The sequence below is a fragment of the Strigops habroptila genome, unplaced genomic scaffold (assembly GCF_004027225.2).
Source record: "Strigops habroptila isolate Jane unplaced genomic scaffold, bStrHab1.2.pri NW_022045635.1_ctg1, whole genome shotgun sequence".
Lineage (NCBI taxonomy): Eukaryota > Metazoa > Chordata > Aves > Psittaciformes > Psittacidae > Strigops > Strigops habroptila.
The window spans coordinates 207,845-234,768 of record NW_022651111.1 but is presented as its reverse complement, the minus strand read 5'-3'; the positions used below and the strand labels follow the sequence as shown (position 1 = coordinate 234,768).

General features: G+C 55.6%; 3 protein-coding genes across 4 annotated transcripts; 1 reads left to right on the top strand and 2 right to left on the bottom strand.

The window, feature by feature from the left end:
- Positions 1-917: 917 nt before the first annotated feature.
- Positions 918-2,110, top strand: LOC115603447 (nephronectin-like; the record flags this gene model as incomplete). The annotated part of the gene is made up of 3 exons (XM_030475341.1): positions 918-961; positions 1,551-1,632; positions 2,063-2,110. Coding segments are annotated over exons 1-3 (174 nt in total), but the record flags the coding sequence as incomplete, so codon positions are not given.
- Positions 2,111-4,184: 2,074 nt separating this feature from the next.
- LOC115603468 (zinc finger protein 629-like) lies at positions 4,185-12,932 on the bottom strand. 2 transcript variants are annotated; one of them, XR_003989875.1, is made up of 5 exons: positions 12,384-12,932; positions 7,768-7,827; positions 7,566-7,679; positions 5,257-6,547; positions 4,185-5,080 (listed from the first exon to the last, which is right to left on the bottom strand). XR_003989875.1 is itself a non-coding variant. In XM_030475373.1 (4 exons), the coding sequence occupies exons 2-4, from the start codon at positions 7,799-7,801 to the stop codon at positions 5,898-5,900; spliced, it is 798 nt and encodes a 265-aa protein (XP_030331233.1). In that variant the 5' UTR covers positions 7,802-7,827; positions 12,384-12,932; the 3' UTR covers positions 4,185-5,897. The 2 variants fall into 2 exon arrangements, 1 of the variants encoding a protein (XP_030331233.1); XM_030475373.1 differs by having other exon boundaries at positions 4,185-6,547.
- A 1,595-nt stretch (positions 12,933-14,527) lies between these two features.
- GABBR1 (gamma-aminobutyric acid type B receptor subunit 1) lies at positions 14,528-26,764 on the bottom strand. The gene is made up of 13 exons (XM_030475340.1): positions 26,555-26,764; positions 26,200-26,442; positions 25,999-26,062; positions 25,032-25,109; positions 24,781-24,931; positions 24,079-24,211; positions 23,277-23,393; positions 23,090-23,197; positions 21,594-21,687; positions 21,301-21,428; positions 21,087-21,215; positions 20,603-20,746; positions 14,528-18,294 (listed from the first exon to the last, which is right to left on the bottom strand). Exons 1-13 carry the CDS (start codon positions 26,762-26,764, stop codon positions 18,043-18,045), a joined length of 1,851 nt encoding a protein of 616 aa, XP_030331200.1. The 3' UTR covers positions 14,528-18,042.
- Positions 26,765-26,924: the final 160 nt, after the last annotated feature.

Here is a 26,924-nt window from a genome sequence, read left to right as displayed (position 1 = left end):
AATCCCACCATTCTTCCCCCATTCCACCATTTCCACCCCATTCCCACCAGTCCCATCTCCATTCCCACCATTCCCACTCCCAATCCCACCATTCCCATCCTCATTCCCACTTTTCCCCCATTCCACCATTCCCACTCCCAATCCCACCATTCCCAAACCATCCCCACCATTTCCACCCCAATCCCACCATTCCCACCCCCATTCCCACTTTTCCCCATTCCCCCATTCCCAAACCATTCCCACCATTCCCATCCCCATCCCCACCATTCCCATCCCCATCCCCACCATTCCCATTCCCATTCCCACCATTCCCACCCCATTCCCACCATTCCCGTCCCCATTCCCATCACTTTTCCCCATTCCGCCACATTTCCACCCCAAACCATCCCCACCATTCCCACTCCCATTCCCACCCCCATTCCCACCATTTTTCCCCCATTCCCACCATTCCCACCCCATTCCCACCATTCCCACCCCATCCCCACCCCATCCCCCTCCCATTCCCACCCCCATTCCCACCACTTTTCCCCATTCCCCCATTCCCAAACCATTCCCACCATTCCCATCCCCATCCCCACCATTCCCATCCCCATCCCCACCATCCCCACCCCATTCCCACCCCATCCCCACCTGCGATCCCGCCCTCCCGCCTCTTCCCGCGCCGCTGCTCCACGGCTTTGCCGCATTCCCGGCAGCTCCAGCTCTTCCCTGCGCCGTTCCCGGCGGCTCCGGGCCCCTGCAGGTGGCTCCGGCGATGCTCCAGCAGCGCCGCGCTCCGGGCGAAGCTCTTCCCGCATTCCACGCAGATGTTGGGGTGTTCCCCCCCCGCCGCCTGTTGCCGCACAACCACCGTCTCCTTCCGCCTCCGGCCGCCGCGGCCCCGGAGCAGCCCGGCTCTGGCATCGCCATTCCCGGCCATGGCCTCGGCTTCCGAGCGGGAATGGGCCGGGGGGGGCACGCGGCAGCGTTTGGGTGACATCAAGGGAAGGGGAAGGGGGGTGGTTCTGCCTGTGGGAGACAGGAAAGGGGGGGGGGGAAACAGCCCCAAAACCAACTAAAATACACCCCAAACAGCTCAAAAACACCGAAAACAGCCCCAGACCAGCCTCGAACACCGCAAAACAGCCCAAAACCACTGAAAACAGCCCCAAAACAGCCCAAAACACCCAAACCCAGCCCAAAACACCACCAAAACACCCAAAAACACCCCAAAACCATCCCCAAAACAGTCCCAAACCACTGAAACCACCCCCAAACCAGCCCAAACATCCAAACCCACCCCAAACCCATCCAAAACACCCAAAACCACCCCAAAACTACCCCCAAAACAGCCCCAAAACACCCCGAAACCACCCCCAAACACCCCAAAACAGCCCAAAACCACTGAAAACACCCCCAAAACACCCCAAAACACCACAAAACCATCCCCAAAACAGTCCCAAACCACTGAAAACACCACCAAAACAGCCCAAAACACCCAAAACCACCCCAAACCCATCCAAACCACCCCCAAAACACCCAAAACCACCCCAAAACCACCCCCAAAACAGCCCCAAACCACCCGAAACACCCGAAACCACCCCGAAACCACCCCCAAACACCCCAAAACAGCCCAAAACCACTGAAAACACCCCCAAAACAGCCCAAAACACCCAAAACCACCCCAAAGCCATCCCCAAAACAGTCCCAAAACACCCGAAACAGCCCCAAAACACCCAAAACCACCCCCAAACACCCCAAAACAGCCCAAAACCACTGAAAACACCCCCAAAACAGCCCAAAACACCCAAACCCACCCCAAACCCATCCCAAACACCCCCAAAACACCCAAAACCACCCCAAAACTACACCCCAAAACAGCCCCAAAACACCCAAAACAGCCCCAAAACACCCAAAACGCCCGAAACCACCCCCAAACACCCCAACACAGCCCAAAACCACTGAAAACACCCCCAAAACAGCCCAAAACACCCAAAACCACCCCAAACACCCCCAAACTACGCAAAAACACCCCAAAACCACCCAAAACAGCCCCAAAACACCCGGAACCACCACAAAACCACTCCCAAACACCCCAAAACAGCCCAAAACCACTGAAACCACCCCAAAACAGCCCAAAACACCCAAAACCACCCCAAACCCATCCAAAACACCCCAAAACCACCCCCAAAACAGCCCCAAAACACCCAAGACAGCCCCAAAACACCCTAAAACACCCTCAAGACACCCAAAACACCCGCAAGACCCCACTATGGGGACCATGGGGGGGGACGGGGGCTCCTGATCCCATTCCCGCCATCGCATTCCCGGGATTCCGGAGGAACGGAGTAATGGGAGACCCCCCCCAGAGCCCCATGAGGTTCCTACAGTGGGAATGGGGCTGTTTTGGGGCTGCTTGGGGTGTTTTGGGGTGTTTTCAGGTGTTTTGGGACTGTTTTGGGGCTCGTTTAGGCTGTTTTGGGGCTCGTTTAGGCTGTTTTGGGCTGTTTTGGGCTATTTTGGGCCTGTTTTGGGACAAGTTTGGGGCTGATTTTGGCTGTTTTGGGGCTGTTTTGGCCTGTTTTGGGCTATTTTGGGGCTGGTTTGGGCTGTTCTGAGGCTGTTTTGTGGCTGGTTTAGGCTGGTTTGGGCTGTTTTGGGCTATTTTGGGGCTGTTTGGGGCTGGTTTGGGGCTAGTTTGGGGCTATTTTGGGGCTATTTTGCGCTGCTTTGGGGCTGTTTTGGGGCCGGTTGGTTGTTGCTGATGCTTCCATCCAGACGCCATCTCCCCGGAGCCCCCTTTTGTCCCCACAAGTCACATCCAACAGTGAGACCCCCCCCCCCCCCCATATCCCCATCCCCATCCCCCTCCTCCCATTCCCACCCCCCCACCCCCCCATCCCATTCCCATCCCCCCCCCCCATTCCCGCCCCATTCCCGCCCCATTCCCGCCCCATCCCGGCCGCGGCTCCGGTACCTTCGGCCGCTGCCGCTGGACAATGGAGGCGGCGGCGCCGCTGACACAGGAAGTTCAACCCCCACCGGGGGCTGCGGGAGCCGAAGAGCCGGAACCAGCCCCGAGACAGCCCCGAAACAGCCCGAAATAGCCCCAAACCAGCCCCGAACAGCCCCAAACCAGCCCCAAATAGCCCCGAAACAGCCCCGAACAGCCCGAAATAGCCCCAAACAGCCCAAAGTAGCCCCGAAATAGCCTCAAAGAGCCCAAAGTAGCCCCGAAACAGCCCGAAACAGCCACAAAACACTCCCAAACAGCCCGAAATAGCCCCAAAACAGCCCCAAAATAGCCTCAAAACAGCCCGAAATAGCCCCAAAGAGCCCAAAGTAGCCCCGAAACAGCCCGAAATAGCCCCAAAGAGCCCAAAGTAGCCCCGAAACAGCCCGAAATAGCCCCAAAAGAGCCCCAAAAGACCCCGAAATAGCCCCGAAACAGCCCCGAACAGCCCAAAATAGCCCCAAAGAGCTCAAAGTAGCCCCGAAATAGCCCCGAGACAGCACCGAACAGCCCGAAATAGCCCCAAAAGAGCCCCAAAATAGCCCCAAAGAGCCCAAAATAGCCCCAAACAGACCCAAACCAGCCTGAAACAGCCCCGAGACAGCCCCGAACAGCCCGAAACGGCCCAAAATAGCCCCAAACAGACCCAAACCAGCCCGAAACGGCCCAAAATAGCCCCAAACAGACCCAAACCAGCCCGAGACAGCCCCAAACAGCCCGAAACAGCCCAAAATAGCCCAAAACCAGCCCGAAATAGCTCCGAAACAGCCCCGAAGAGCCCCAAACTACCCCAAAATAGCCCCAGACAGCCCAAAATAGCCCGGAACAGCCCCAAAACAGCCCGAAACAGCCCAAAACCAGCCCCAAAAGAGCCCGAAACAGCCCAAAATAGCCCCAAACCGCCCAAAATAGCCCAAAATCAGCCCAAACCAGCCCAAAATAGCCCAGAACAGCCCCAAACCAGCCCAAAATAGCCCCAAAACAGCCTGAAACAGCCCAAAATAGCCCCAAACCAGCCAGAAACAGCCTCAAAACAGCCCAAAACAGCCCCAAATAGCCCCAAACCAGCCCCAAACACCAAAACCACCCCAAAACGCCCCAAACACACCCAAAACCTGGTAATTTGGGTGGGAATTGGGGGGTTGGGACCAAAAGGACCCTTTTGGGGGGCAAAGAATTCCCGACAAGCGGATCCAGGCTGGAAAACTCTTTACTCTGGAATGGGGGAGGCTCCATAGGGACGTTCCCGGCTCCTGGTGCTCGTACAGGGGGTGGAATTCCACTTTTCCCGGCTCTTTTCCCCCTTTTCCAAGCTCTTTTCCCACTCCCAACCCCATTCCATAGGGAAAACCAGGCCCCAGCCACCCCACGGCACAACATCCATGGATATGACATGGATCCCACAGGGATTTGGGGGATCCCAAAGCTGCTTCTTGCATTGAGGACACACTTATGGGATTCCCATGGGATTCTCTTCCACATGGAAGCAGCAAAACAGCCCCTTGGGTCCATTCCCAACGTGATTCCAGCCCCATGGAACCCCTTGGATCCATCCGGAACCTCTTAGATCCCATCTGAAGCCACTTCCAGCTCCATGTCCATGAGCTCCAGCTCATTCCCAATGGATTATGCCTTATCCCAGACATCGAATTCCATATGGAAGCAGTGATATGTCCCCTTGGGTCCATTCCCAACGTGATTCCAGCCCCATGGAACCCCTTGGATCCATCCGGAACCTCTTGGATCCCCCCATGAACCACCTCCAGCTCCATGTCCATGAGCTCCAGCTCATTCCCAATGGATTATGCCTTATCCCAGACATCGAATTCCCCATGGAAGCAGCAAAACAGCCCCTTGGGTCCATTCCCAACGTGATTCCAGCCCCATGGAACCCCTTGGATCCATCTGGAACCTCTTAGATCCCATCTGGAACCTCTTGGATCCATTAGGAGCCACTTCCAGTTCCATGTCCATGAGCTCCAGCTCATTCCCAATGGATCATCCCTCATCCCAGACATCGAATTCCACATGGAAGCAGCAAAACAGCCCCTTGGGTCCATTCCCAACGTGATTCCAGCCCCATGGAACCTCTTAGATCCCATCTGGAACGTCTTGGATCCATCAGGAGCCACCTCCAGCTCCATGTCCATGAGCTCCAGCTCATTCCCAATGGATTGTGCCTTATCCCAGACATCGAATTCCCCATGGAAGCAGTGATATGTCCCCTTGGGTCCATTCCCAACGTGATTCCAGCCCCATGGAACCCCTTGGATCCATCTGGAACCTCTTAGATCCCATCTGGAACCTCTTGGATCCATTAGGAGCCACTTCCAGTTCCATGTCCATGAGCTCCAGCTCATTCCCAATGGATCATCCCTCATCCCAGACATCGAATTCCACATGGAAGCAGCAAAACAGCCCCTTGGGTCCATTCCCAACGTGATTCCAGCCCCATGGAACCCCTTAGATCCCATCTGGAACCTCTTGGATCCATCAGGAGCCACCTCCAGCTCCATGTCCATGAGCTCCAGCTCATTCCCATTGGATCATCCCTCATCCCAGACATCGAATTCCATATGGAAGCAGTGATATGTCCCCTTGGGTCCATTCCCAACGTGATTCCAGCCCCATGGAACCCCTTGGATCCATCCGGAACCTCTTAGATCCCATCTGCAGCCACCTCCAGCTCCATGTCCATGAGCTCCAACTCATTCCCATTGGATCATCCCTCACCCCAGACATCGAATTCCCCATGGAAGCAGCAAAACAGCCCCTTGGGTCCATTCCCAACATGATTCCAGCCCCCTGGAATCCCACCTGGCACCTCTGGGATCCATCCGGACCCACCTCCAGCCCCACATCCCTGCATTCCACGAGCTCCAGCTGATTCCCAAGGGATGAGCCCTTATCCCAGATGGCTCCGCTGGTGCCGCCTGAGCCCGGAGCTTCCCGGGAAGCAATTCCCACCCTGGGAATGCTGCTGGGCCCGATCCTGACCGTGATTCCGTTGGTGTTTCAGGAATGCTGAGCTGTAGCTGAAGCTCCTCCCGCAGTCGGAGCAGCGATAGGGCCTCATTCCCAAAGCTTTCCGACGCTGGAGCTTGGAATTCCCATGGAAACTCTTCCCACATCCCGGACATTCCAAAGGTCCATTGTGGCGAATGGGATCGGAACTCCACGGGAAGCTCATCCCACACGTGGAGCAGGAATGGGGTTTGGAAAGGAGGCGGCGGGGGGCGGAATTCCCGCATTTGGGATAGGTTTGGGAAGGGCCGTGGGTGCGCTGATGGGCATTCCGGTTGGAATTGCGGGTGAAGCTCTTCCCACAATCCCCACATTTGAAGGGTTTCTCCCTTGGGAGCGCTCGGGGGGGAGCTGGGAATGAACGTCGGGATTTGGGAGCTGGGATTTGGGAAGGAGCTTCCGGAGGGAGCCAGGAAGGGCTGAGGGAGGGAGGGGGGTGGGAAGCAGCGGCCTTGATCCCATGGGATAAGGGGATGTCGGGATGTGGCGGAGCCGGGGGGTCCTCGTCATTCCCGCTCCATGTGCCGTCATCTGCGGGGAGAGAAGGAGCCAACGGGGCATTCCCAACGGGATTCCATGGAAGTGACTCCCAGCAGTGATTCCCAGCACCAAGGGGTGGGATTCCCAAAGAGATTCCCAAAGGGATTCCACGGAAGTGACTCCCTGGAGTGAGTCCCAACACCAATGAGTAGGATTCCCAAAGAGATTCCCAATGGGATTCCATGGAAGTGACTCCAAGGAGTGATTCCCAGCACCAATGGGTGGGATTCCCAAAGGGATTCCCAACGGGATTCCATGGAAGTGACTCCAAGGAGTGATTCCCAGCACCAATGGGTGGGATTCCCAAAGGAATTCCCAATGGGATTCCATGGAAGTGACTCCCTGGAGTGAGTCCCAACACCAATGAGTGGGATTCCCAAAGAGATTCCCAATGGGATTCCATGGAAGTGACTCCCAGGAATGATTCCCAACAGCAATGGGAACGATTCCCACTTCCAACGAGTGGGATTCCCAAAGGGATTCCCAACAGGATTCCATGGAAGTGACTCCCAGGAGTGATTCCCAACACCAATGGGTGGGATTCCCGAAGGAATTCCCAATGGGATTCCATGGAAGTGACTCCCAGGAATGATTCCCAGTTCCAAGGGATGGGATTCCCAAAGAGATTCCCAATGGGATTCCATGGAAGTGACTCCCAGCAATGATTCCCAGCACCAATGGGAACGATTCCCACTTCCCATGGGTGGGATTCCCAAAGAGATTCCCAAAGGGATTCCCAACGGGATTCCATGGAAGTGACTCCCAGGAATGATTCCCAACACCAATGGGAGCAATTCCCAGTTTAATGGGAACAATTCCCAACGGGAACCACTCCCAATGGGAGCCATTCCCAGGTCCATGGGGTGATTCCCATTCCCAGGACTGATTCCCAGTTCCAATGGGAATGCCTTGGCTCTAATGGGAACCAGGGGGAATCCCAAGGAATTCCAGCTCTGAGAAGCGCCCCCCCAATTCCCAACCCCATTCCCAGTGTCCCGCTGCCGCTCACCTGCAGGGGCCACCCTGAGGATTTCCCATTCCTTGGAATCGTTGGGATCGGGCACCCCCAGCTCCTCCTCCAGCTCCAGGCGGGAGATGACGGTGGGTTTGGGAATGGGGAATTCTGTGGTGGGAAAAGCAAGGCAGAGGCTTCGTCACGCGGTGGGAATGCCGTGATCCCGAGGGATGATGGCTCCGGGATCATTCCTTACCCAGCAGGAGGAGGGAGTCGTAGTTCTCCTGCATCGTTCCAGCCGGGAAGCAAAGAGAACCTGGAGAGGTGGGAAAAGGGGGCTCCGGGATCCCATCCACTGGGAGCTTCGGGAAGGGTCCTCAGCCCATTCCCAGCCCATCCCATCCCAATCCCTGCCTCCAGCCCATTCCCAGCCCATCCCATTCCCTGTCTCCAGCCCATCCCATTCCTGGCCTCCAGCCCATTCCCATCCCATCCCATTCCCTGTCTCCATCCCATTCCCATCCCATCCCATCTCATTCCCTGTCTCCATCCCATCCCATTCCCACCCCATCCCATACCCTGCCTCCATCCCATCCCATCCCATCCCATTCCCTGTCTCCATCCCATCCCATTCCCAATCCCTGCCTCCAGCCCATTCCCATCCCATCCCAATCCCTGTCTCCAGCCCATTCCCATCCCATTCCCATCCCATTCCCATCCCATCCCATTCCCTGCCTCCAGCCCATTCCCATCCCATCCCATTCCCTGCCTCCAGCGCTTTCCCATCCCATCCCATCCCATTCCCTGCCTCTATCGTATTCCCATCCCATTCCCTGTCTCCAGCCCATTCCCATCCCATCCCATTCCCTGCCTCCAGCGCATTCCCATCCCATCCCATCCCAGTCCCTGTCTCCAGCCCATTCCAATCCCTGTCTCCATCCCATTCCCATCTCATCCCATCCCGTTCCCTGCCTCCATCGCATTCCCATCCCATTCCCTGTCTCCAGCCCATTCCCATCCCATCCCATTCCTTGTCTCCAGCCCATTCCCATCCCATCCCATCCCATCCCATTCCCTGCCTCCAGCCCATTCCCATCCCATCCCATCCCATCCCATTCCCTGTCTCCATCCCATTCCCATCTCATCCCATCCCGTTCCCTGCCTCCATCGTATTCCCATCCCATTCCCTGTCTCCAGCCCATTCCCATCCCATTCCCATCCCATCCCATTCCCATCCCATCCCATTCCCTGCCTCCATCGTATTCCCATCCCATCCCATTCCCTGTCTCCAGCCCATTCCCAGCCCATCCCATTCCCTGTCTCCATCCCATTCCCATCCCATCCCATTCCCAGCCTCCAGCCCATCCCATCCCATCCCAATCCCTGTCTCCATCCCATTCCCATCCCATCCCATCCCGTTCCCTGCCTCCATCGTATTCCCATCCCATTCCCTGCCTCCAGCGCATTCCCATCCCATCCCATCCCAGTCCCTGTCTCCAGCCCATTCCAATCCCTGTCTCCAACCCATTCCCATCTCATCCCATCCCGTTCCCTGCCTCCATCGTATTCCCATCCCATTCCCTGTCTCCAGCCCATTCCATCCCATCCCATTCCTTGTCTCCAGCCCATTCCCATCCCATCCCATCCCATTCCCTGCCTCCAGCCCATTCCCATCCCATCCCATCCCATCCCATTCCCTGTCTCCATCCCATTCCCATCTCATCCCATCCCGTTCCCTGCCTCCATCGTATTCCCATCCCATTCCCTGTCTCCAGCCCATTCCCATCCCATTCCCATCCCATCCCATTCCCATCCCATCCCATTCCCATCCCATCCCATTCCCTGCCTCCATCGTATTCCCATCCCATCCCATTCCCTGTCTCCATCCCATCCCATTCCCATCCCATCCCATTCCCTGCCTCCAGCCCATTCCCATTCCATCCCATCCCATTCCCTGTCTCCAGCCCATTCCCATCCCCATCCCATCCCATTCCCATCCCATCCCATTCCCATCCCCATCCCATCCCATCCCATTCCCTGTCTCCAGCCCATTCCCATCCCATCCCATTCCCATCCCATCCCATTCCCATCCCATCCCATTCCCTGCCTCCATCGTATTCCCATCCCATCCCATTCCCTGTCTCCATCCCATCCCATTCCCATCCCATCCCATTCCCTGCCTCCAGCCCATTCCCATTCCATCCCATCCCATTCCCTGTCTCCAGCCCATTCCCATCCCCATCCCATCCCATTCCCATCCCATCCCATTCCCTGTCTCCATCCCATCCCATTCCCATCCCATCCCATCCCATTCCCTGCCTCCAGCCCATTCCCATCCCATCCCATTCCCTGCCTCCAGCCCATTCCCATTCCATCCCATCCCATTCCCATCCCATCCCATTCCCTGCCTCCAGCCCATTCCCATTCCATCCCATCCCATTCCCTGTCTCCAGCCCATTCCCATCCCCATCCCATCCCATTCCCATCCCATCCCATTCCCATCCCCATCCCATCCCATCCCATTCCCTGTCTCCAGCCCATTCCCATCCCATTCCCATCCCATCCCATTCCCATCCCATCCCATTCCCTGCCTCCAGCCCATTCCCATTCCATCCCATCCCATTCCCTGTCTCCAGCCCATTCCCATCCCCATCCCATCCCATTCCCATCCCATCCCATTCCCATCCCCATCCCATCCCATCCCATTCCCTGTCTCCAGCCCATTCCCATCCCATTCCCATCCCATCCCATTCCCATCCCATCCCATTCCCTGCCTCCATCGTATTCCCATCCCATCCCATTCCCTGTCTCCATCGTATTCCCATCCCATCCCATTCCCTGTCTCCATCCCATCCCATTCCCATCCCATCCCATTCCCTGCCTCCATCGTATTCCCATCCCATCCCATTCCCTGTCTCCATCCCATCCCATTCCCATCCCCATCCCATTCCCTGCCTCCAGCCCATTCCCATTCCATCCCATCCCATTCCCTGTCTCCAGCCCATTCCCATCCCCATCCCATCCCATTCCCATCCCATCCCATTCCCATCCCCATCCCATTCCCATCCCATCCCATTCCCATCCCCATCCCATCCCATTCCATCCCATCCCATTCCCTGTCTCCAGCCCATTCCCAATCCCATCCCATCCCATTCCCATCCCCATCCCACCCCATCCTATTCCCATCCCATCCCATTCCCAATCCGTGTCCCATCCCTGCCTCCAGCAGCAGCCAGAGGGGTCCCAACATCCCTTCCCAGTGCAAATGGGGGCGATTAATCGGGACTAATTAATAGGGGCGATTAATGGGGGGGATTAATAATGGGTAATTAAAGGGGGGATGATTAATAGGGGAGATTAATGGGGGCAATTAATACAGGGGTAATTAAGAGGAGCTGATTAATAGGGGAGATTAATGGGGTAATTAATAAGGCGTGATTAATAGAGGATGATTTTTGGGGTTATTAATAGGGGTAATTAAGACGGGTGATTAATAGAGGTTGGTTAATGGGGGGTGATTAATGGGGGTAATTAATAGGAGATAATTAAGAGAGAGTGATTAATAGGGGTTGGCTAATGGGGGGTGATTAGTGGGGGTAATTAATAGGAGATAATTAAGAGGGAGTGATTAATAGGGGTTGGTTAATGGGGGGTGATTAATGGGGGTAATTAATAGGAGTTAATTAAGAGGGGGTGATTAATAGGGGTTGGTAATGGGGGTAATTAATAGGGGGCAATTAATAAGGGTGATTAGTAGGGGGTGACTAATGGAGGTGATTAATGGGGAGTAATTAACAGGGAGTGATTAATAGCGGTGATTAATGGGGGTAATTAATAGGGTGTGATTAATAGGGGTGATTAATGGGGTAATTAATAGGGAGTTAATTAAGTGGGGGTGATTAATAGGGGTGATTAATGGGGGGATTAATTAGGGACTTAATTGGAGGGTTAATTGAGGGCTCCCAATTGGCAGTGATTTAACTGGGGGGTGTTAATTGGGGCTGATTAATTGAGACCATTTAATGGGGGTGTTTCATAAGGGGGTTAATTGGGGCTTTTAATTGGAGTTTAATTGGGGCAATTAATTGGCAGGTTTAATGGGGGGGTTAATAGAGAGTCTTAATTACGGGGTTAAGTGGGGTGATTAATTGGGGTGATTAATTGGGGGTGATTAATGGGTGGATTAATTGGGGGAGGTTAATTGGGGCGATTAATAAGGGGTATTAATTGGGGGTGATTAATTAGGGTCACAATTACCACCATGATTAACACCCCCCCCAATGGAACAGCCCAACCAGGACAAACCAAGCCACGTCTATGGCTTTAATTAACGCTTAATTAACACTCTATGGCTTTAATTAACTCCTTAATTAAGACTCTATGGCTCTAATAAACCCTCAATTAACACTCTATGGCTTTAATTAACCCTCAATTAATAATCAATGGCTTTAATTAACCCTTTAATTAACACTCAATGGCTTTGAATAATCCTTAATTAACACTCAATGGCTCTAATTAACCCTTAATTAGCTCTATGGCTTAAATTAGCCCCTTAATTGACACTCTAAGGCTTTAATTAACGCTCAATTAACAATCAATGGCTTTCATTAAGCCTTTAGTTAACATTCAATGGCTTTAATTAACCCTCAATTAACATTCAATGGCTTTAATTAACCCTCAATTAGTAATCAATGGCTTTAATTAACCCTCAATTAACACTCTATGGCTCTAATCAACCCCCTCATTAACACTCTATTGCTCTAATTAACCCTAATGATCCCCTCCAATAGCGCCTTAAGGCCAACAGGCATTAATTAGCGGGATGAGCGTCATTAATAGCCGCTAATTAATGACTTATTAGCGATTAATGACCTTTCCTCAGGCTCCGGCTCCGTTGTCGCCGCTTCTCCTCCTCGGGCCTCGTCCCCCGGCGCGGCTCCTCCTGCCCAAGAGCCCCCGAGCGGCCGCGATTAGTCCATTAATAGCGATTAATTAATGTCATTAATGAACTAATGGGGGGGGGGGGACGAGCCCCGGGCGCCGGCAACCGGCTCCTCCCGCGCTGCCGGAAGCGGAAGTGCCCCCCTGTGCTGCGGCGGGAGGGGAGGGTTCTCCATGGTGAGAAGGCGCCGCTCAGTCCTCCCGGAGCAGCTCGGTGGTCGATAGTCCTCCAAAGAGCCTCCGAAGCCCCAAAAGAGCAGGAATTCTGCGGGAATTGGGGATGGAAAGGAAGGAAAACCCCTGGAATGCCGCCCCGGAGGCGGGGTCCCCCCGAACACGCGTGGGATGCGCAGAGCGAGGCTTCCCCAGCGCGAAGGTCGTGGAATAGGGACATCGGAGCAACCATGGGAAGAACCTCGGGAGCTCAAAGGTCTTTTCCCACCTCGTTGATTCCATGAGTCTATGTCTGCATATCCCACATCCCACACCCCATGTCCCATATCCCACACCCCATATCCCATACCCCATATCCCATACCCCATATCCCGTATCCCATATCCCACATCCCACACCTCATATCCCATAGCCCTTATCCCACATCCCACACCCCATATCCCTTATCCCATACCCCATACCCCATATCCTATACCCCATACACCATATCCCATATCCCGTATCCCATATCCCATACCGGATATCCCATATCCCATACCCCATATCCCATATCCCATACCCCACACCCCACACCTCATACTCCATACCTCATATCCCATATCCCACACCCCATATCCCATATCCCACACCCCACACCCCATATCCCACACCCCATATCCCACATCCCACATCCCATATCCCATATCCCACACCCCATATCCCATACCCCATATCCCATATCCCACACCCCATATCCCACACCCCATATCCCATACCCCATATCCCATACCCCATATCCCTTATCCCATACCCCACACCCCTCAGCCCATATCCCCAAAGCCTGCCTAGCACCCGATGACGCCAACCCCGCTTCCACCTCTGATTGGCTGACACGTGCCAGCCTCTCCAATCGCGGCGCGCAGCGGGCGCACTTGCCCTTAACAAACATGGCGGCCGCGGCTTCACCACCTCCCTCTGCGCATGCGCCGCCGCCGGTTCCATGTGTGGGGCTGTGGGGGGGGCACTTGGGGGGCTCGGGGGTGTCTGTGGGGCTGGGGGGGGCACTTGGGGGGCTCGGGGGTGTCTGTGGGGCTGGGGGGGGGCTCTTCCGCCTTCGATGTCCCCGAGCCCCATCCCCGGTGCCTGTTGGGTGCCCCTTGATGTGCTCAAGCCCCCCCCGGATCCAGGAACAACCGGACCCAGGAACAACCGGATCCAGGAACAACCTGACCCAGGAACAGTCGGATCCAGGAATAGTCAGATCCGGGACCAATCAGATTCGGGAACAGTCAGACCCGGGAACAGTTGGACCCAGGAATGGTCAGATCCAGGAACAATCGGATCCAGGAGCAATCGGATCCAGGAACAACTGGATCCAGGAACAACCTGATCCAGGAATGGTCAGATCTGGGAACAATCAGATTCAGGAACAGTCGGATCCAGGAACAGTTGGACCCGGGAACAGTCGGATCTGGGAGCAATCACATCCGGGAACAGTTGGCCCCAGGAACAATCGGATCCAGGAACGGTTGGATCCAGGAATGGTCAGATCCGGGAACAATCAGATCTGGGAACAGTCGGACCCACGAACAGTTGGATCCAGGAATGGTCAGATCTGGGAACAATCAGATCTGGGAACAGTCGGACCCGGGAACAATTGGATCCAGGAACAGTCTGATCCGGGAATGGTCAGATCTGGGAACAATCAGATCTGGGAACAGTCGGACCCAGGAACAATCGGATCCAGGAACAACCCAACCCAGGAACCATCAGATCCAGGAATGGTCTGATCCGGGAACACTTGGCCCCAGGAACAACCGGCGCCAGGAACAACCGGCTCCAGGACCCCTCCTGGGCCCCCCCATGCCCGTACCCCCCGGTGTGTGTCCCCCCCTTTCCCCATAGAACCAGCACACGAGACACAGGCGAAGAAGCAGGGTCCGGTTGTCCACTAAAGTGCGACTGTACAGGAGGACCCAGACCCCGGCTACAACAGTCTGCGCGGACAGGAAACAAGCGACCCCCCCTCCGCCTGTACCCCCCCCCCTCCTTGGGAGCTACAGCCGGACAAAAGAGCTTTAACCCCCCCCCCCCAAACCCCGGTTGTAGCAACCAGTGACCCCCAACAGCCGCTCGCTACAGCCGGCGCCTGCGATAGGGCTGGGTTGTACGAGCAGGTTGTGCGCTACAGCCTGACACGGCTCCACTAGACACAGGTAGAGGCTATGGGGGGGAGCCCCACAACACTGGGACTGGGGTGGGGGGGCTACAGCAGGAGGTGGTTGTGGGGGGGGAGAGGGAAGGATGTGGGTCCACCATAGGGGGTGGCTGTAGGGGGCTGGGTTGACTGTAGGGCCAATGGGTTGACCATAGGGGAGATGGGACAACCATAGGGGGTGGCTGTAGGGAGATGGGTTGACCATAGGGGTGACTGTAGGGGACATGGGTCTACCATAGGAGGCTGGGTTCACCATAGGGGTGATGGGTTCACCATAGGGGATGGCTATAGGGGGGCTGGGTTGACTGTAGGTGATGGATTCACCATAGGGGTGATGGGTTCACCATAGGGGTGATGGGTTCACCATAGGGGATGGCTGTAGGGGCCATGGGTCAACCATAAGGACAATGGGTTGGCCATAGGAGAGATGGGACAACCATAGGGGGTGGTTGTGGGGAGATGGGTTGACCATCGGGGATGACTGTAGGGGACATGGATCCACCATAGGGGGCTGGGTTCACCATAGGGGTGATGGGTTCACCACAGGGGTGATGGGTTCACCATAGGGGATGACTGTAGGGGACATGGATCCACCATAGGGGATGGCTGTAGGGGGCTGAGTTCACCACAGGGGTGATGGGTTCACCATAGGGGATGGCTATAGGGGGGCTGGGTTGACTGTAGGGCCAATGGGTTGACCATAGGGGAGATGGGACAACCATAGGGGATGGCTGTAGGGGCCATGGGTCGACCATAAGGGCAATGGGTTGGCCATAGGGGATGACTGTAGAGGCAATGGGTCCACCATAGGGGATGGCTGTAGGGGGCTTGGATGACTATAGGGGAGGTGGGTTGACTGTAGGGCCGATGGGTTGGCCATAGGGGAGATGAGACAACCATAGGGGGTGGTTGTGGGGAGGTGGGTTGACCATAGTGGTGACTGTAGGGGACATGGATCCACCATAGGGGATGGCTGTAGGGGGCTGGGTTCACCATAGGGGTGATGGGTTCACCATAGGGGTGATGGGTTCACCATAGGGGATGGCTGTAGGGGCCATGGGTCAACCATAAGGGCAATGGGTTAGCCATAGGGGAGATGGGACAACCATAGGGGGTGGTTGTGGGGAGATGGGTTGACCATAGGGGATGACTGTAGGGGACATGGGTCCAACATAGGGGGCTGGGTTCACCATAGGGGTGATGGGTTCACCATAGGGAATGGCTGTAGGGGCCATGGGTCAACCATAAGGGCAATGGGTTGGCCATAGGGGATGACTGTAGGGGCAATGGGTCCACCATAGGGGATGGCTGTAGGGGGCTTGGATGACTATAGGGGAGGTGGGTTGACTGTAGGGCCGATGGGTTGGCCATAGGGGAGATGGGACAACCATAGGGGGTGGTTGTGGGGAGATGGGTTGACCATAGGGGATGACTGTAGGGGACATGGATCCACCATAGGGGGCTGGGTTCACCATAGGGGTGATGGGTTCACCATAGGGGATGGCTGTAGGGGGCTGGGTTGACTGTAGGTGATGGGTTCACCATAGGGGTGATGGGTTCACCATAGGGGATGGCTGTAGGGGCCATGGGTCAACCATAAGGGCAATGGGTTGGCCATGGGGGAGCTGGGAGGGCCATGGGGGGGCTGTAGGGGGCTGGCTTGGCCAGAGGGGGCCGCGGTGACAACAGGCGGAGGCGGGTGACACCCGGAGCCACGTTATGGACCAAGAGAGCCAAGAGGCTCCAACCTCCCCAACAACCCCCTCCCCATGTTAATTACCCCCTCCCCATGTTAATTACCCCCTCCCCGTGCTAATTACCCCCTCTCCATGCTAATTACCCCCTCCTCGTTGTAATTACCCCCTCTCCATGCTAATTACCCCCTTCATTATGGCAATTACCCCCTTCACCGTCACCGTTACCCCCCTCCCTATGGCCATTACCCCCTTCCCATTGCAATTACCTCCCTCCCCATTGTAATTGCCCCCCCCATGGTAATTACCCCTCCCTATGGCAATTAGCTCTTTCTTCCCATGCTAATTACCCCCTCACTAATTATACCCCCCATGCTAATTACCCCCTCGTTGCCCCAAGGGTCACTTGTAGGGCAGATAGACCTGGTATTTACCCCCCTCCCCACGGCCTTTAACCCCTCCCTATGGCAATTACCCCCTTTCCATTGTAATTACCCCCCTCCCCATGCTAATGACCCCCCCATGCTAATTACCCCCCATCGTAATTACCCCTCATTGTAATGACCCCCCATTGTAATTACCCTCCCATTGTAATTGCCCCCTCCCCATTGTAATTACCCTCCTCATTGTAATGACCCCCCATTGTAATGACCCACCCATTGCAATTACCCCTCCATTGCAATTACCCCCCATTGCAATTGACCCCCCCACTGTAATTGCCCCGCCATTGTAATTACCCCCTCCCCACCGTAATTGCCCCCCCCTTGTAATGACCCCCCATTGCAATTACCGCCCCATTGTAATTACCCCCCATTACAATTGCCCCCCCACTGTAATTGCCCCCCCCACTGCAATTGCCCCCCCACTGTAATCGCCCCCCATTGTAATTACCCCCCCACTGTAATTGCCCCCTGTTGAAATTGCCCCCCCACTGTAATTGCCCCCCCATTACAATTGCCCCCCCATTGTAATTACCCCCTCCCCACTGTAATTGCCCCCCCGTTGCAATTGCCCCCACTGTAATTGCCCCCCCATTACAATTGCCCCCCCATTGTAATTACCCCTCCCCACTGTAATTGCCCCCCGTTGAAATTGCCCCCCCACTGTAATTGCCCCCCCATTACAATTGCCCCCCATTGTAATTACCCCCTCCCCACTGTAATTGCCCCCCCATTGCAATTGCTTCCCCACTGTAATTGCCCCCATTACAATTGCCCCCCATTGTAATTGCCCCCCATTGCAATTACCCCCATTGTAATTACCCCTCCCACTGTAATTGCCCCCATTGCAATTACCCCCCCACTGTAATTGCCCCCCCACTGTAATGACCCCCCCATTGCAATTACCCCCCATTGCAATTACCCCCCCATTGCAATTGCCCCCCCACTGTAATTGCCCCCCCATTGCAATCACCCCCCATTGTAATTATCCCCATTGCAATTACCCCCCCCCCGTAATTGCCCCCCATTGCAATTACCCCCCCCCGTAATTGCCCCCATGCCAGTCGCCCCCGTTGCCGCGGGGGTCACTTGTAGAGCAGGTGGACGCGGCTCCCGTCGCAGTTGCCCCGACCCAACTTGTCGGCCTGTTCGGCCACGAGGCAGCGGACGAGGGGCAGGTTCGGGGGGTAGAAGGGCCCCGGGGGGGCCGCCGAGGGGTTGAACCCCCCCTGCACGTGGTTGTCAACGTCCCGGGAGGGGTTGGACGAGCGGCGGCGGGAGCGGAGCTGCTGCCGGGCCTGGAGCTGCTGCCGGAGCTCGGAGACACGCTCCTCCTTCTATGGGGGGGGGACAGGGACGGGGGGTCAGGAGGGGCAGCAATGGGGTGGGGGGGGGGGGCGAGGGAAGGGGAGGGGGGGGCTTGAAGGGATAAATGGGAAGCTCCAGCCTGAAGATCCAACCCTCAAGCTCCTCCAAGCTCCAACCCTCAACATGAAGCTCCAACATGAAGCTCCGTGAAGCTCCATGAAGATCCATGAAGCTCCATAAAGCTCCAACATGAAGCTCCATAAAGCTCCATGAAGCTCCAACATGAAGCTCCATAAAGCTCCATGAAGCTCCAGGAAGCTCCAATATGAAGCTCCAACATGAAGCTCCATAAAGCTCCATAAAGCTCCATGAAGCTCCAACATGAAGCTCCAACATGAAGCTCCATAAAGGTCCGTGAAGCTCCATGAAGCTCCAACATGAAGCTCCAACATGAAGCTCCATAAAGATCCATGAAGATCCATGAAGCTCCATGAAGCTCCAACATGAAGCTCCAACATGAAGCTCCATAAAGCTCCAACATGAAGCTCCAACATGAAGCTCCACAAAGCTCCATAAAGCTCCAACATGAAGCTCCAACACGAAGCTCCAACCTTGAAGCTCCAACACTGAAGCTCCGTAAAGCTCCAACATGAAGCTCCATGAAGCTCGATAAAGCTCCAAGATGAAGCTCGATAAAGCTCCAAGATGAAGCTCCGCAAAGCTCCATGAAGCTCCAACATGAAGCTTCAACATGAAGCTCCATGAAGCTCCATAAAGCTCCAACATGAATCTCCAACAATAAGCTTCAACGTGAAGCTCCACGAAGCTCCGTAAAACTCCAACATGAAGCTCCAACATGAAGCTCCATGAAGCTCTGACATGAAGCTCCAACCTTGAAGCTCCAACACTGAAACTACAACCCTCAAGCTACAACCCTCAACCTACAACCTTGAAGCTCCAACATGAAGCTCCAACCTTGAAGCTCCATAAAGCTCCAACATGAAGCTCCATAAAGCTCCATGAAGCTCTGACATGAAGCTCCATGAAGCTCCATAAAGCTCCAACATGAAGCTCCAACACGGAGCTCCAACCCTGAAGCTCCAACACTGAAGCTCCAACACTGAAGCTCCAGAAAGCTCCAACATGAGCTCCATGAAGCTTCAACATGAAGCTCCATGAAGCTCCATAAAGCTCCAACATGAAGCTCCACAAAGCTCCATGAAGCTCCAACATGAAGCTTCAACATGAAGCTCCATGAAGCTCCGTAAAACTCCAACATGAAGCTCCAACATGAAGCTCCATGAAGCTCTGACATGAAGCTCCAACCTTGAAGCTCCAACACTGAAACTACAACCCTCAAGCTACAACCCTCAACCTACAACCTTGAAGCTCCAACATGAAGCTCCAACATGAAGCTCCATAAAGCTCCATGAAGCTCCAACATAAAGCTCCAACATGAAGCTCCATAAAGCTCCAACATGAAGCTCCAACATGAAGCTCCATAAAGCTCCACGAAGCTCCATAAAGCTCCAACATGAAGCTCCAGAAAGCTCCATAAAGCTCCAACATGAAGCTCCAACATGAAGCTCCATAAAGCTCCATAAAGCTCCAACATGAAGCTCCATAAAGCTCCACAAAGCTCCATAAAGCTCCAAGATGAAGCTCCATAAAGCTCCACAAAGCTCCATAAAGCTCCAAGATGAAGCTCCATAAAGCTCCATAAAGCTCCATGAAGCTCCAACATGAAGCTTCAACATGAAGCTCCATGAAGCTCTGACATGAAGCTCCAACCTTGAAGCTCCAACATGAAGCTCCATAAAGCTCCAACATGAAGCTCCATGAAGCTCCAACATGAAGCTCCATAAAGCTCCAACATGAAGCTCCATGAAGCTCCAACATGAAGCTCCATAAAGCTCCATGAAGCTCCATGAAGCTCCATGAAGCTCTGACATGAAGCTCCATAAAGTTCCGTGAAGCTCCAACATGAAGCTTCAACATGAAGCTCCATGAAGCTTCATAAAGCTCCATAAAGCTCCAACATGAAGCTCCAACATGAAGCTCCATAAAGCTTCACAAAGCTCCATAAAGCTCCAACATGAAGCTCCAACATGAAGCTCCATGAAGCTCCATGAAGCTCCAACATGAAGCTCCCACCTGAAGCTCCATAAAGCTCCAACATGAAGCTCCAACATGAAGCTCCAACATGAAGCTCCATGAAGCTCCATGAAGCTCCAACACGAAGCTCCCACCTGAAGCTCCATGAAGCTCCAACCCTGCCTCTCCGCCCCACCTCCATGTCTTGCCCACCCTTTGGGGCGTCCCCCCCCCCAACCCCACCTCTGCGATGATCTTCTCCAGCTCCCGGTTTTCCTTCTCCAGGAGCCGGGACTTCTCCTCCTCGTTGTTGTTGGTGGACGACCCCGTCTTCATGGTGTCCTGTTGCTCCGACTGCCACTCGCCGCGGGTGATGAGGCGCCGCATCTACAACCGGCCACCGGCACCTTGTAGGTGCCAACCTTGTGTCCCCCCGCTTTGTCCCTCCATGAGAAGGAACCTCCATGGCTCCAGAAGCACCTCCAGCCATTGGGGTGCTGGTTCCTCACCAACCCCTGCAGAAACGCTTGGACCACCCCATCCCTTGTCCCCTTGGCGAGGTATGAGGAGAAGACAACGGCCAACGAGGTGAAGGCCCAAAGGCAACACCCAAAGGTCTCCCTCAACCATCTCCATGAGAAGGAACCTCCATAAGGTGACCATAAGGTTCCTCGCCAGCCCCATAGGAAACGCTTGGACCAAGCCCGTCCCTTGTCCCCACCATCACCTTGGGCACGAAGAGGACAACCAAGGTGATGTAGGAGGAGAAGACAACAGCCAAGGAGGCGAAGGCGAAGGCCGCATCCTGTTGGCTGCTGAGGATCATGGTGACGGGCGCCGTGATGAGGCAGAGGACCTGTGGGGTGGAAGGAGACGTGGCTTCGGTGGCCACCAATGGGATGGGGGGTGAAGAGCAGAGCAGGAGGTGAGGGACAACTCACCGCCACGTTGTAAATGGCCATTCCCACCGCTCGGTGGTCGTTGATCTTCTCGGTGGACACGCTCTTGGTTTCATAGGCCAAGAAGATGCCCAAGAGCAGGAGCAACCCCTTGAAGCCGTAGAAGATCCCTTGGGATGGACGAAGGGACCATGAGTGGTCAAACAAGGAGCATCCAACTGCTTCCTATGGGCCTCCACAACGTTGTGGTGCCACCAACCCAATGGGGACCCTCCCCTGCCCCCCAAGTCTCATCTCTGCCCATGTCCCACCCCATGGACCCCTCTGCTGCCCACCGAGCCACGTGTTCATCTTGGTGGAGCTGCAGTGCTCCAGCTGGGGCAGGATGGAGACGTCCGAGTCCATCTTGGGCTCCTCCTTGGTGAACTCCTGGGGGGACATGGGGGGGACAAAGGGGGGGGTGTTGGTGTGGGGTTGTCCCCTGAGCAGCACCTCAACACCTTGAGATCCCCCCAACACCTTGAGGTCCTTCCAACACCTTGAGGTCCCCCCAACACCTTGAGGTGCCCCCAACACCTTGAGGTCCTCCCAACACCTTGAGGTCCTTCCAACACCTTGAGATCCCCCCAACACCTTGAGGTCCTCCCAACACCTTGAGATCCCCCCAACACCTTGAGGTCCTCCCAACACCTTGAGGTCCCCCCAACACCTTGAGGTCCTCCCAACACCTTGAGGTCCCCCCAACACCTTGAGGTGCCCCCAACACCTTGAGGTCTTCCCAACACCTTGAGGTCCTCCCAACACCTTGAGGTCCTTCCAACACCTTGAGGTCCCCCCAACACCTTGAGGTGCCCCCAACACCTTGAGGTCCTCCCAACACCTTGAGGTCCTTCCAACACCTTGAGATCCCCCCCAACACCTTGAGGTCCTCCCAACACCTTGAGATCCCCCCAACACCTTGAGGTCCTCCCAACACCTTGAGGTCCCCCCAACACCTTGAGGTCCTCCCAACACCTTGAGGTCCCCCCAACACCTTGAGGTGCCCCCAACACCTTGAGGTCTTCCCAACACCTTGAGGTCCTCCCAACACCTTGAGGTCCTCCCAACACCTTGAGGTCCCCCCAACACCTTGAGATCCCCCCAACACCTTGAGGTCCCCCCAACACCTTGAGGTCCTCCCAACACCTTGAGGTGCCCCCAACACCTTGAGGTCCTCCCAACACCTTGAGATCCCCCCAACACCTTGAGGTCCTCCCAACACCTTGAGGTGCCCCCAACACCTTGAGGTGCCCCCAACACCTTGAGATCCCCCCAACACCTTGAGATCCCCCCAACACCTTGAGGTCCTTCCAACACCTTGAGGTCCTCCCAACACCTTGAGGTGCCCCCAACACCTTGAGGTGCCCCCAACACCTTGAGATCCCCCCAACACCTTGAGGTCTTCCCAACACCTTGAGGTCCTCCCAACACCTTGATGTCCTCCCAACACCTTGAGGTCCCCCCAACACCTTGAGGTCCTTCCAACACCTTGAGGTCCTCCCAACACCTTGAGGTGCCCCCAACACCTTGAGGTCCCCCCAACACCTTGAGGTGCCCCCAACACCTTGAGATCCCCCCAACACCTTGAGGTGCCCCCAACACCTTGAGGTCCCCCCAACACCTTGAGGTGCCCCCAACACCTTGAGGTCCCCCCAACACCTTGAGGTCCTCCCAACTCCTTGAGGTCCCCCCAACACCTTGAGGTCCCCCCAACACCTCCAGAACCTCCCCAGCACCAAGAGCAACCACCCAACACCTCAACCCAACCCCAAGACCCCCATCCCTGCCCCACCTCGATGGTGCGGTGCAAGGGGTCCACGATCTGCCAGATGACCAAGGTGACCACATCCAGCCCCACCAGCAGCCCCACGGTGGCGTAGAGCTTCCATGGCTCCAAGGTCTGGGGGGGGGGACACAGCACCAGCGTCAGCAGGACCCCCCCTGGGCTCCTCCTGAGCCCATCCAGGTCTTCTCCTCACCTTCCTCTTCTCCTTCTTGTCGTCCTTCTTGGTGAAGACCGTGTGGACCCACCAGATCTTGGTGAACATGCTCCCATAGGCCAGGCTGAAGCCAAGACCCAGGAGCCACAGTCGCGCCTATGGAAGGGGTAGGAGGTGGGATGGGGGGGGTTGGACCTCCCCATCCACATGTACCCACCACCAATGTACCCCCATGGAAGGGAAGCACCACCCAGGGACCTCCATTGGCCATCTCATTTGGATGTCCCCATCTGTGTCCCCTCCAAGTATCTCCATCCGCTGGTGGCATCTCCAATGTTCCTCCTCTGGTTGCCCCCATCCCTTCATGGTATCTCCAATGTTCCTCCTCTGGTTGCCCCCATCCCCTGGTGGTATCTCCAATGTTCCTCCTCTGGTTGCCCCCATCCCTTCATGGTATCTCCAATGTTCCTACTCTGGTTGCCCCCATCCTTTCATGACATCTCCAATGTTCCTCCTCTGGTTGCCCCCATCTCTTCATGGTATCTCCAATGTTCCTCCTCTGGTTGCCCCCATCCCTTCATGGTATCTCCAATGTTCCTACTCTGGTTGCCCCCATCCTTTCATGACATCTCCAATGTTCCTCCTCTGGTTGCCCCCATCCCTTCATGGTATCTCCAATGTTCCTCTGGTTGCCCCCATCCCTTTATGGTATCTCCAATGTTCCTCCTCTGGTTGCCTCCATCCCCTGGTGGCATCTCCAACACTTCCCCCCTGTGTATCCCCACCTTGTGGTTGCCTCCATCCTCTTGGACCCACCACCAAGCCCCCACCACCTCCATACCTGACACACGAAGGGGAACAGCTCTGGGCCAATGTGGTAGCCATCAAGTCCAAGGGGGTAGACGGCGGCCAAGGCCAAGGTGCAACCAACGGCCGTCATGTTGTTCAGGTATGGTTGGGAGTTCTGGATGTACCTGCAGGAGAAGCCTTGGTGTGACCTGAAGGTCCTACAGGGCCATCTACAGCCTTGGTGTGACCTGAAGGTCCTATAGAGGCATCTACAGCCTTGGTGTGACCTGAAGGTCCTACAGGGCCATCTACAGCCTTGGTGGCACCTCAAAGTCCTACAGGGCCATCTACAGCCTTGGTGTGACCTGAAGGTCCAACAGGGCCATCTACAGCCTTGATGGCACCTGAAGGTCCTACAGGGCCATCTACAGCCTTGGTGTGACCTGAAGGTCCTACAGGGCCACCTACAGCCTTGGTGGCACCTGAAGGTCCTACAGGGCCATCTACAGCCTTGGTGTGACCTGAAGGTCCTACAGGGCCATCTACAGCCTTGGTGTGACCTGAAGGTCCTACAGGGCCACCTACAGCCTTGGTGGCACCTGAAGGTCCTACAGGGGCATCTACAGCCTTGGTGTGACCTGAAGGTCCTACAGGGCCATCTACAGCCTTGGTGGCACCTGAAGGTCCTACAGGGCCATCTACAGCCTTGGTGGCACCTGAAGGTCTTACAATGAAACCCATGGACACCACTGACCTGACATGTCCATTGTAGATGTTGAAGGCCAAGCAGATGATGGCCAAGAGGATGCCCAATGAAGCCAACACGGAGACGGAGATGAAGAGCTTCTGGGACAGGAAGCGGAAGGTGATGATGACTTTGGTGTAGTCGGCTGGTGGGGAACCTCCTGTAGACCCCACATCACCATTAGGTGACCATGGGAAGGGTCTTCTCCACCCATCCCCATAGCAGGAACCTGCCGAGAACCCATTGGTGGCCCCACTCACCAATCCACTTGTCGTTGTTGTACCAGGACAGGTTGTCCTTGGTGCTGTCGTAGTAACCGATCTTCTTGTAGACACCTCCTGTGGTAGGAGAAGACATGGGCTGGGTTGGATGGAGATCCCTCATCTGTCACCCATCACCCCCCAGAGGGTCACTATGGGGCTGGAGGAACCTCTGAGGGTCATCATCCACGTAGTGTTTGGATGTCTTCAAAGATGGAGGCTCCATCATCTCTTTGGGCACATTCTGCTGGTGCTTGGTCCCCAGCACCATGGAGAAGTGGTTCTTCATGGTCAGGTGGAGCTCCAGCCCCAGCAGCAGCGTGGACCTTCACTGGGTGCTCCCCATTAGGTCTCTTATACTGGGGAGACCAGACCTGGCCCCATCTCTCACTGGGGATCAGCAGAGGGTCACGGTCATCTCCTCGACCTTCACCACCACTATTTAGCTTAGGACCATGGTCATCTTGGTGCCCACCATGGTCTTCTTCTGGTTGACCCCCAGCTTGTCCCAGTGCCTGGAGCTGCTCCTGAAGCTCTTCCCCTTGTTGAACCTCATGAGGTTCCTCACACTTCGCTTCTCCAGCCCATCAAGAAGGACCTTGATCTGGAGACATGGGGCCACCACTGGGCTGCCCGGTACAAGAGACCTACTGGAGAGCATCCAGTGAAGAGCCATGACGATGATGATGGGTCTGGAGCTCCATGGGACCATCACGAACCACTTCTTCATGGTGGAGGAGACCAAGCGTTGCCAGAAGGTGTCCACAGAGGTGATGGACATCTCGTGTGCTCCTCCACTTTGGTGCCACCAAAGGTCCCCACTGCTCCATCACCCAGCTCATTGTTCATGTTGACCATGACTGGTCCCACCTTTGAGGTTCTCCATTGGCGATTTGCCTCCAAATAGGACCTTCTGCTGCTCATCCCCACCCCATAGACCTGGTGGCACCCCAATGTCCTCACCCACCTTGGAGCTGCTCAATGAGCGTCCAGGCCATGCGGGAGCCGCTGGCGTCGAAGACAACGTGGCCCTGTGGGGTGGGATGGAGATGGGCGATGGGGACCTCTCAGGTGGAAGGACCATGTCCCCATGGAGGTAGCTCAATGGGGACACCATGAAGATGGAGGACCATAGGAGGACCTCAATGGGGAGAAGAAACCAACGCACCGAGACGCCCTCGAAGGCGGAGGAGTTGAGGGCTCTGTAGATCTCATCCGTGATGTTCTTGTTGTTGTAGTTGAAGTCCTCCAAGCGCAGCCCCTTCTTCATGAGCTCCGTCGAGGTCTTGTTGAGGGCCAAGGCCAAGGCCCAGATGGCGTCGTAGGCCAACGGGGCCTCTTGGAAGCCACCCGTCTCCTCAGGGTTCTTCCCCAACCTCTTCTGCAGCTTCTCAATGAACTCCTGCGAGGTCTATGGGCGGAGGAGAAAAGGAGAAGAGGAGAAGGGATGAGATGGGATGGGATGGGATGGGATGGGATGGGGTGGGCTGGAGCTCCCAGCTGTCTCCGTGTTGTCCTTGTACCATGTTGGAGATGCTGCGGGTGTTCTCGGGGTTGAGCATCACGATCTCGGTGGTGACGTGGCCTTCAACAGCTTCGGCCATCTCGGCCTCGGTGCAGTTGATGGCCGGGTCCTTGATGCGGAACCAGTTGTCCGCGTACCAGCCGATGAGGAACCACACGTACTTCTTGCCGTAGAGCTTCTCCTTGTAGACCTGCGGGGGGGGGTCCATCTATCCATCATCCATCCATCCATCCATCATCCATCATCCATCCATCATCCATCCATCCATCCATCATCCATCATCCATCCATCATCCATCATCCATCCATCATCATCCATCCATCCATCCATCCATCCATCCATCATCCATCCATCATTCCATATCCCAT

Coding starts and splice junctions, on each gene's coding strand:
- LOC115603468 (XM_030475373.1), bottom strand. CDS start 7,801: ATGCAGGAGAACTACGACTCCCTCCTCCTGCTGG. Junction 7,680..7,767: donor CGACTCCCTCCTCCTGCTGG/GTAAGGAATGAT, acceptor TTCCCACCACAG/AATTCCCCATTCCCAAACCC. Junction 6,548..7,565: donor CCTCAGGGTGGCCCCTGCAG/GTGAGCGGCAGC, acceptor CTCTCCCCGCAG/ATGACGGCACATGGAGCGGG.
- GABBR1 (XM_030475340.1), bottom strand. CDS start 26,764: ATGGACCCCCCCCCGCAGGTCTACAAGGAGAAGCTCTACGGCAAGAAG. Junction 23,394..24,078: donor TGTTCCCCTTCGTGTGTCAG/GTATGGAGGTGG, acceptor CCCCTTCCATAG/GCGCGACTGTGGCTCCTGGG. Junction 20,747..21,086: donor TTGTCCTCTTCGTGCCCAAG/GTGATGGTGGGG, acceptor GGCCGGTTGTAG/ATGCGGCGCCTCATCACCCG.